This window comes from Amaranthus tricolor, chromosome 15 (assembly GCF_026212465.1).
Source record: "Amaranthus tricolor cultivar Red isolate AtriRed21 chromosome 15, ASM2621246v1, whole genome shotgun sequence".
NCBI lineage: Eukaryota > Viridiplantae > Streptophyta > Magnoliopsida > Caryophyllales > Amaranthaceae > Amaranthus > Amaranthus tricolor.
Genome location: NC_080061.1, coordinates 6,241,258 through 6,251,982, shown reverse-complemented (window position 1 = coordinate 6,251,982; position 10,725 = coordinate 6,241,258). Strand labels below are relative to the sequence as shown.

The 10,725-nt window shown below is 35.0% G+C and overlaps 1 protein-coding gene across 2 annotated transcripts in view; it reads right to left on the bottom strand.

The window, feature by feature from the left end:
• Positions 1 to 7,119: 7,119 nt before the first annotated feature.
• LOC130801235 (protein YABBY 4-like) overlaps positions 7,120 to 10,725 on the bottom strand; it is an 8,142-nt gene continuing 4,536 nt past the window's right edge. The window contains exons 4-7 of one of the 2 annotated variants that reach the window (XM_057665028.1): positions 9,843 to 9,891; positions 9,658 to 9,733; positions 7,961 to 8,047; positions 7,120 to 7,404 (exon numbers count right to left, since the gene is read on the bottom strand). In XM_057665028.1, coding sequence (XP_057521011.1) covers positions 7,330 to 7,404; positions 7,961 to 8,047; positions 9,658 to 9,733; positions 9,843 to 9,891 — 287 coding nt within the window. In that variant the 3' untranslated portion in view covers positions 7,120 to 7,329. Of the gene's footprint in view, positions 7,408 to 7,960; positions 8,048 to 9,657; positions 9,734 to 9,842; positions 9,892 to 10,725 lie in introns of both variants that reach the window. The other variant, XM_057665029.1, reaches the window with a different exon arrangement.

The window sequence follows — 10,725 nt, the reverse complement described above, 5'->3', positions numbered from 1 at the left end:
AATGAAATAAATTTAGCTTATACATATGATTTAACTCGAAATTAACACATTTAATTGAATGGGTTATATAGGTTTTTTTCAAGTTTAAAATTTGACCTGAACCTAATCCATTTAATAAACAGATCAGATCAAGTCGACTCATTTAATTAATTGGGTCAAAATCTCAACCCAGACTCACTTATTTCAAATTAGGTTTAGGTTGGATTAACAGGTCGGGTCAACTTTTGTCAGGCCTAATTGAAGTTGAACTTAAAAATATAAAGTATGTGGATGAAATTATTAAATGAGTTTAAATGTATGGAAGATAATTAAAGAAGGTGAATTTATTTTCAAATAGAAAAATAATATAGAACAAATGAAATAATTTAAAACAAAATATGAGACAAATTGAGACGGAGGGAGTAGTCCTTTCTTACTAGCTTTTATGCTACTAATAATCAGCAATACTTTTTATTTTTATTCATCCTTTTAATTGCTTCTTGTTGGTATCTTGAAACCCCCTGCACCTAGAAACTTCCAACTAAATTACTTATTGGAAAATCAACATTTTTTTGTATTATAATTTTGCAACGTTCTCTTTAATAAATTGTTCTCGCCACTTTTTTTTTTGCATCGACACTTTTTCTTTTCCTATAATATATCAACACAATTTCAATATCTCCACCACTTTTTTTAATAGTTGTGTGATTTGAAGGTGTTAGTAATATTATATTTGCAATATATAAGCTTTTGCGTTTTGCTATATTCAACTTTAAATGTAAATATTATCAACAAGAATAAAAACTATAAAAAATGATACCATAAGACTACCCATCAAAACCAATTTAATAAGATTAATGTTGTTAATGGTGACTCAAACTAGCAAGCACCATTAAAGAAGATGAGTATGGGTCAAAGAGGAGGTCCGCAGGGCACAGAAAACTCCACGGGGCGTGAAGAAGCTGATAACTCAGTCCGCGGGGCGCGGAGTGCGTTCTGTCTCCATTTCGCGGTTCACGTAGTTGTACATGGCTCGCGAAATGGCGGTTTCTTTTCACGGGAGGTGTCTTTTGGGACGGTTACTTTGTGTTTATTATTAATAACTTCCTTTTATTAGACATTAGTATTTAATCTCCCATTTTAGGATTAATACATAAGGATTCACAAGTTGAGAGAGATCACAAGTGAGCCAATAAATTTGTGAGTGTGATTGTAATTCATTTTGTAAATTCGTTACGATCATAGTGAAATTATTTGATCTCGGTGCCGGTAGACTTAGCTATCACATTGATAGTGAACTACGTTAAATCTCTTGTGTCATTTTCTTATTGTTTGCATTGAATTTCTTATTGTTTCATTATTGTTCATCGAACTTGCTTCCGCTGTCGCACAACAATTGGCATCAAGAGCTCAAGTTTAAGTCCTTGGAGAGTTTTTGAGTGGAACAATGGATGGAGATTCTACAATAAGAATCGAGAAATTTACTGAAAAAATAGCTTCGGTCTATGGCAAATAAAGATGAAGGCTCTGTTGAAACAGCAGCAAATCTGCCGTCCGTTGGCTTCAAAGAGTACTACTACGGGGTCGAAATACGGGTTAACTAACGGGCAATTAGCAGTAATGGAGGAAAAGACTCATTCTACCATTTTTCTATGTTTGGATGATCGTATCATCACGGAGGTCGCTGATAAGGCTACAGCGGCGGAACTATGGATGAAATTGGAATCATTGTATATGACTAAGTCGCTGACCAACAAATTATTGCTGAAGCAGCGGCTGTTCAGCCTCCGAGTGCAGTCAGGTACTCCCTTACGGAAACAACTTGAAAAACTTAACTCTATTTTACTAGATTTGCGTAACTTAGATGTTAAAATAGATGATGAGGATGCTGCGTTGATTTTACTTGTGTCTCTACCGTCTAGCTATGAGAATTTTTTTGAGTCTTTTGTTGTTGGTAAAGACTCACTGACCTTAGAATAAGTGAAGACAGCACTTCAAACTAGGGAACTTCTTCAGAATGCTATAGGTGATATCGGGGAGAATGGCAGTGGGTTGTTTGTTAAGTCCGGGATGTCTAAAAAGAAAAAGGGGGTTAACAAGGGCAACAATACTGGGTCGGGTGCTGGAAACGGCAATGAGGGATCCGGTAAGACTGCGGGAAAGACTTGTTATTACTGTAAGGAACCAGGTCACTTTAGGGCTGATTATCCGGTGAGGAAGGGCAAGTCCCAAGCTGCTGTAGTTGATGAAAAACCGAAGGAGAACTATAATTCGGAGGAAGACTTGGCGTTAGTGAGTTCTGCTAACTCTGGAGATCTTTCTGATGATTGGGTTCTAGATTCGGGGTGTTCGTTCCATATAAGTCTGCGTCGAGATTGGTTTGACACGTATGAGTCTTGCAATGGAGGTAAAGTTATTGTAGGTAACAACGCACCTTGTAAGATTATGGGTATTGGGTCCATGAGATTGAGGACTAGTGATGGGCAAAAGATGACATTAACTAGAGTGTGGCATGTCCCTGCTTTGGAGAAGAATCTGATTTCATTAAGTACCTTGGATGATTTGCGGGTACAACAGAGTGTTTTCGGATGGGGAGTTGTCCATTCACCGAGGTTCGGAATTGGTACTTAAGGGTATCAAGAGGAACACCCTCTATATCTTTAAGGGTGTTACACTGTCTAGTTCTGCGGTTTGCGCATCGGTATCTCACCAGTGATGACCAAGATTTGGCACATGAGGCTTGCTCATATAGGGGAGAAGGTGATGCAGCTATTGTTTAAGAGGGATCTACTATCCGGAATCAAGGTTGCCAACCTTGAATTTTGTGAGCATTGTGTGTTTGGGAAGAAACGTAGGTCAAAGTTCAGCAAGGGTGCTCACATTACTGATGATGTGCTCGATTATATCCATTCAGATTGTTGAGATCCATCTAAGGTTGAAGGTATGGGAGGTTTTCGCTATTTTGTGTCATTTGTAGATGACAAATCCCGATACACATGGCTTAGGTTGCTTAAGTCAAAGGATGAAGCCTTCAAAGCTTTCAAGCAATGGAAAGCTTTGGTGGAGAATCGACAGGGTAGGAAGATCAAGAAGCTACGAACAGACAATGGGCTATAGTTTTGCAAAGAGGAGTTTAATCAGTTCTGTGCAGATGAGAGTATTGGTCGGCATCATACCGTCAGGATGACACCACAGTAGAGCAGTGTTGCAGAGCGGGTTAATCAGACGCTGCTTGAGAGAGTTCGTTGCATGCTCTCTAATGCAGGGCTTGGGATGAGGTATTGGAGTGAAGCTGTGATGACAGCTTGTTATATCATCAATAAGGGTCCTCATTCGGAAATTGACTTCAAAATCCCATTTGAGATCTGGAGTGGTAAGTTGCCTAGTTTCTCTAATTTGAAGATTTTTGGTTGTGTTGCTTATTATCATGTGAGTGAGGGTAATCTGGATCCACAAGCCAAGACAGGGTGTTTTTTTGGGTACGGTGATGGTGTGAAGGGGTTTAGGATCTATTCACCTTCGGAGGGTCGGGTCATTCTTAGTAAGGATGTTACTTTTGATGAGAGCACCATTTATTCCAAGAAGAGCTCGAAGTCTTCTGATTTGGGAAAAGAAGCGGAGAACTTGCTGCAGACAGATGGAGTACTTGAGGTACATCATTCATCCATTGCTGATTTACCTCGAGTGTAATTTATAGATGATGATGCTGAGGTTCCAGTACCGAGTACTCCTGAACCTGAGGTTGTTCCATCTTCCCCTAACTCTGGGGAGGAGGTAGAGCAGTCTAATCAAGGGTCATCTAGTCAATCTGACACTATTCTCGGGAAACCTAAACGAGTTATCAAGAAGCCTGTTAGATTGATTGAAGAGATGGAAGGAAGAAATTGCTTTGTTGAGAATTTGACAGGTTATGCATTGAGTGTAGCTGTTGATGTAGAGTCATATGAATTTGCCACGTATAAACAAGCAATTAGTTGTAGTGAGTCGGCGCAATGGCTTGGTGCTATGGGTGAAGAGATGCAGTCTCTTTACAAGAACAGAGTGTGGGAACTTGTGAAGTTACCAGAGGGGAGAAAGCTTGTAGGGTGCAAGTGGATTTTTAAGAAGAAAGAAGGATCATCTAAATCCGAGAAAGTTCGTTTTAAGGTTAGGCTAGTTGCAATGGGGTTCAGTCAGGTAGAAGGGGTTGACTTCGTAGAGATATTCTCACCAGTGGCACGACATACTTCTATTCGTGTGCTATTGTCGATTGTAGCACATTTTGACCTTAAGCTGGAGCAGCTGGATGTTAAGACGGCTTTCCTTCATGGCGATTTGGAGGAGGAGATTTTGATGAAGCAGCCCGAGGGATTCGAGATCCCAGGGAAACAGCACTATGCATGCAGATTGCTAAAGTCGTTGTATGGACTTAAGAAATCCCCTCGGCAGTGGTACAAGAGGTTTGATTCTTTTATGGTTTCGCATGGTTTTGATAGGAACTCGTATGATTGCTGTGTGTTTCATCGTAAGTTAGATGACGGTTCCATCATTTATTTGATGTTATATGTTGATGACATGCTTGTTGCCACAAAGAATAAATCGGATGTTGCTAGACTTAAAGAGTTGCTTAGCTCGGAATTTGACATGAAAGATTTGGGTCCAGCTAAGAAGATTTTAAGTATCGAGATCTATAGGGATCGGGCTAGAGGTAAGCTTTTCTTGACTCAGAAAAGTTACATCGAAAGATTTTTTCTCGTTTTGGGATGGAGAAGTCGAAGCCTATAAGTACATCAACATCTGTGAGCTGCAAATTGTCTTTGTCTATGTCACCTCAAACTGAGGAGGAGTTGGCGTATATGTCTAGAGTCCCTTATGCCAACGCTGTTGGTTGTTTGATGTATGCTATGGTCTATACTAGGTCGGATATTGCGCACGCTGTTAGTGTTGTAAGCAGGTTCATGGCTCGACCTGGGAGAGAGCATTGGCAGGGGGTGAAACGAATTTTGTGTTATTTAAGAGGGACAGCTGATATTGGTCTTGTGTATGGGAATGGTAAGGAGTGTTTGGTAACTGGATATAGTGATTCTGATTATGCAGCTGATGTGGATACCAGGAGGTCGGTGACCGGGTATGCGTTTACTTTGGGTGGTTCTGTGGTTAGTTGGAAGTCTACATTGCAGTCTTCGGTTACGTTGTCTACTACTGAAGCTGAGTACATCACGTTAACTTCTGCAGCTAAGGAGTCTATATGACTCAAAGGCCTTGTAGGTAAACTGGGTATCGCACAGCATTTCGCTACGGTGTATTGTGATAGTCTAAGTGCCATTTGCTTAGCTAAACACCAAGTACACCATGATCGGACCAAGCACATTAATGTTAGGTATCATTTCTTGCGTACTGACAAGAGGGTAAAGGCAAAGAAGATCGGGACCGCTGACAACCCAGCTGATTTTTTTACTAAGTCAGTTCCATTTAGTGAGTTTAAACATTGCTAAGACTTGCTAAATATTGATTACTATGTGATGTAGTAGGCCCTTAGGGACAGTGTTAGGGAGCTCCTGTTGTAGGCATGTTGGCCTTAAGGTGGAGCTTGCCCGGGGCTTGTGATGCATGTGGAGCATTATGATCGAGTTGTTATACTTGGTGACAAGTATGTGATGGGTCTTGGTTGGAGACTTGTCGGGATGAGTCTTGGTTGAAGACTTATCGGGACTTATGCATGAGCTTTGCGTTGGGTTTTGGCTTGAGATATGTTCACTATGTGTTGATGAGATCGTTTGCTGAATACGAGTTTTCGTCAAGGTGGAGATTGTTGTTAATGGTGACTCAAACTAGCAAGCACCATTGAAGAAGATGAGTATGGGTCAAAGAGGAGGTCCGCAGGGCACAGAGAACTCCGCGAGGCGCGGAGAAGCTGCTGCCTCAGTCCGCGGGGCGCGGAGTGCGTTCTGTCTCCATTTCGCGGCTCGCGTAGTTGTACACGGCTCGCGATGGCGGTTTCTTTTCACGGGAGGTGTTTATTGGAATGATTACTTTGTGTTTATTATGTAATAACTTCCTTTTATTGGGCATTAGTATATAAAGTCCCATTTTAGGATTAATACATAAGGATTCACAAATTGAGAGAGATCACAAGTGAGCCAATAAATTTGTGAGTGTGATTGTAATTCATTTTGTAAATTCTTTGCGATCATAGTGAAATTATTTGATGTCGGTGCCGGTGGACGTAGCTATCACATTGATAGTGAACCACGTTAAATCTCTTGTGTCATTTTCTTATTGTTTGCATTGAATTTGTTATTGTTTCATTATTGTTTATCGAACTTGCTTCCGTTGTCGCACAACACATAAATTGGTCTATTAGTGTAAGATATTTCTTTTTCATCTTTATAATAGAAATTTAATTTTCACTAATCACTGCTAATTAGGAGTTATACTTAGCCCAAATTCAAGAAAAAATTACACTAGTTGTCTTATGAATTTGACGAGGAAACCTTGATGAGATGAAAACTTTTTAAAGGTTTTTTTTTTAATAAAAAATTGATTATAAGTACGCAAGTCCGATGCATTTGACGAGGAAACCCTGAAATGAAAAGTGCATTTCCTTTTGTCATTGTTAAGACTTAAGAAGTAACTCAATCCTAATCGTAGACCACTATTTGATACTAAAATTTAAATTGGAAATGAGCGGCTGAGAAGATTTATTTGGTTGCATGATTTTTGGTCACGTTAGCTATTAGTCTCATGTGAAGAAATACACTTATCAAAAACTTCAAAATAGATCGGAGGTGTTTGGCAAATTAGCTTATTAAATAATTTTAGCTTATTTTGTTATAAATAGAGGATTGAGTGGTCAGACCAGCTAATGTTAGTGTTTGGTGAATTAGCTGCTTGAAACAACTTATTGATACGAATAAGCTGTTTTTGAACAATGGATTACCTAATTTTACATTAATTTTTGATTTACATTTTTGGTGAATTATCTATTATAGCATGTCAATGGGTTATCTAAGTTTACTCTAGTCAAATATCCCTTAAAGTTAAGATTTATTTATGATTACTCAATAAATGAAATTATTGGTGAAAAATCATAAAATATTGGATTATTCTCGATAAATTTCCTTTATTTAAAACAATGATGGGTAGTCGTCTTATACTACATGAGCAAATCAAACACATCTTCCCTTGAAATTAATGGAGGGTTATGAAAATATCATAGAAATTAGACAGAACATAACAACACAATAAAATACATTCGTCGTAGACAACTATAATGGAGCAGAAGCATCCTAAAGATCATAATTAAAAGAGGACATAATTTAATTAAAACATTAATTAGTATGCATTAATACAATTATTTATTTAATTTAATTAGTAAGGAGAGACACCGACATTTGCTTGAGCAGCATAAAATCCATTCCTCATGCGGACATCTTCTCCAGCTTCCTACTTAACAAAACATTTATACCATTTTATAATTTTAAATTTTAAATTTAAGATTTTTTTGTTAATTTTAGGGTTATCATCAACATTATGATTGATGGTAAACTCTTTAATCATTCTATTATTAGATATTTTCATCTCTACGTGTGAGAGTTTAGAATCATAATTTTACTTTTAAGGTAAAAGTTAATTTATTTTATTGATCTAATCTTGCATTTACAAAAAATTTGTATCAAATTCAATTGTATTTGAAAACTAGTGCAAGTGCAGCAGATCAAAAGGCTTCGTCGTTAAAAACTGTATTAAATTACAATATAAAAGAGGATATGTAAAAGTATCAAATACCATCTAAAGTTATCGTGATTACATTAATTTATGTTATAATTTGATCAAAAATTTTATGTATTAGCGTGTTGGTAATTTTAATGTAGATTGAGTGTGTCTCTTTTATTAATTAATTAATACTAGTTTAAAAAATATAAAATAAAATATTGGAAATTAAATAAATCTTGTGTTTGCCTGAAATAATTATAAAGAATGAATTTGAAGAAAGAAATACCTGCGGATGATGAGGGCGCATGGTACTTGTCCTCTTCACCGTCTGATCCGGCATCAGCCCAAAATGAATGTGAGGGAAGTGGGCCCACTGTGAATTAACATATTTATATGTTTTGGGGTCAAAATCTACTCACAATATTAATTCCAACTACTATAAAACCCTAACTTGTACTTCTACTATTTGCACATAAACAAGAGGTATATGGATGACTTGGTACATGATTTACATGATAAATCTAAGATGTGACATGTATGGTAGACTAGCTATCTCGCTAGTTGAATTACTAGAGTATATTTACTTCGTTCCATTATACTTGCTATATTTGACTTTTTACGCAATTTAATGTGTTATTTTGTTCATTTTATATGTTAACTTATGCACTTCTAAAAATTATAAAAAGTTAATATTATGAAAGTATACGATTAGACGATTCGAACAAGATCCCACTTGACTATATTTTTACTTATATATTAGCCACAATATACAAAATAAGCTTAAACGATAAATAGCGCCCAAAACGAAATGTAGCAAGTATTTCAGAACGGAGGAAGTTTAACATATTGTGAAGGTCTAAACTATCATCTTAAGCTTTTGATTAATTTAGTCTCTTGAAATAATATCAAAAGCAAATACAATAAAAGGTTACAGGTTCGAATCCCATCTATCCTTCATTGTTTTAAGTGGTTGTTGACTTTTTTGTTGGCTTGTTTGATCAGTTTAGAATAAACCGCAAAAACCATTGAAAAAAAAGCAAAGAAAGTTAGATATTTTTTTGGCTTAAAAAATAGTTTTTTAACTAGCTATCCTTTTACCTTTTAATCTCATCCACATATTTATTCTTTTTTTCCATCTTAATCACTCATTTCAATTATCCATTTATTTATTTTGTCTTATTTTCTAACTTAATTTTTCTTTCCACTAAATATAACTCATATTGCTTTAGGTGTAATATGGGAGGGATGAAAGGAGTATTTTTTGTCTTATTCTTTTTAGTTTAGCCAAACGCTTAACTGAATGTTTTTAGTTTTATGATATGTTATATATTCTATCAAATTTTCCTACACAAAATTTTTTTGGCCTATAAGTATAGTTCGTGTCTTATATCTGACACTAAATAATCCACTTGAAATAAGGGAATTTAAATAACATTTGAACTTGTAAAGCAATGACCACACGAATACATTTTATACTCTATCAATTAATTGTCATAAAACGTCACTAAATGTAGTCGATGTTTGAATTACTACAATATTGCGAAACATAAATTGTGTATGAGACGATCTTTTCGATAGATGTGTTTATATTTGGATTAAATAGTCCATCTAATATATAGTATGAGAATATAGGCTTCTTGTTTGAATATTCATACCAAGAGACGGTCATTCATAAGTATAGTTTATTACGAAATTTAGCATAAATGTAACATCCGGAGAAATATATAAAAAAACCTATCACTTTTCTAATTCTATGTAATAGAATTGTTAAAAGCACGTATAATATATCATGGGTCGGGCTCAAGTCCTCAACCCAAAGCTAGCTTGCTTAAGCGCTTAAGTTTTTGGTTGAGATTTGTTATCTAAAATTTTTAGTTTCAAATAACGAATTAACTCCAAAAAAACATTGATTGAATGCTTGAATAGTATATTAATTAGAAACATGTTAATATAATTATTGAGTAGTCTAAGAAATGATCTTACATTCTTTGCGGCAGCGCTGAAAGCTTCTCTATGAGAAATATTAGGATTTTCAGCCTTAATACGTTGAATCTCATCTCTGCATATATATACCCACAATTTTTAGCTTATATTAATTTCCAAGGTCTGCAACAAAAAATTAACCACTAATAAATACAAAAAAAAACTAAATTTAGTGAAAATATTACTTGATAAATCGATTGTAAGCCGAAGGAACTCTCTGTCTTTTTTCAGGAGCTGCATATAATACGGAAAACCCACAAATACCCAAATAATTAATTAATGAAAATTCATAATTAATGCCACACTAATAAATATCATAAACACACATACAAATAATTATGGTAAATGTTTGAAGTCTAACTAACGTTTGATAAGAACTGAAGTTTAGATCATGGATAGATGTATTAAATATACAAATTATCTTAGTCTTAATAAAGTCAATTCATCATAGAAGTACAACATTTTTACTCGCATTCTTATATAAATTATAAAGTTAAAGTTAATGTTATGAAAATATACGTTGAATTGAATTACATAATATTTTATTTTAATATGATTTTTCTTATATAAAAAATATAAAGTAAAATAATATGAAAATGTGTATTCAAAGGAATAAATTACGAAAAAAATTACTAAACAAGTATAAAAGTTATTAATTCAATTAGAAGTAGTACTTACTATAAATTAGCAAAAGAAACCCTTTACTCTTGTTTGCCTACTTTCTTTAAATTAGTACTATTCTGTTCGATGAATTTTTCTACATTTTTCATTTTAATATGTTTTATGAGATTTGGCATATTACTATCTTTGGTCATTTACCACACTATTTCTTTAATTCTTATCCGACCCACACGTTTAATTTATTTTTCATTTTATATACACACTATTTTTCTTTTTTGATAAAACAATACTTGTTTTTCTTTGGCTTATTATTTCCCTAATATATACTTATATCAAATTTTGCAAATGGGAGGGACTAATTGTTTCACGCTTATAAATTTCCTTACTCCACTTGAAGGTGACAATGATAGTAATATATTTCTCTCACACATATACATTCAATCACTG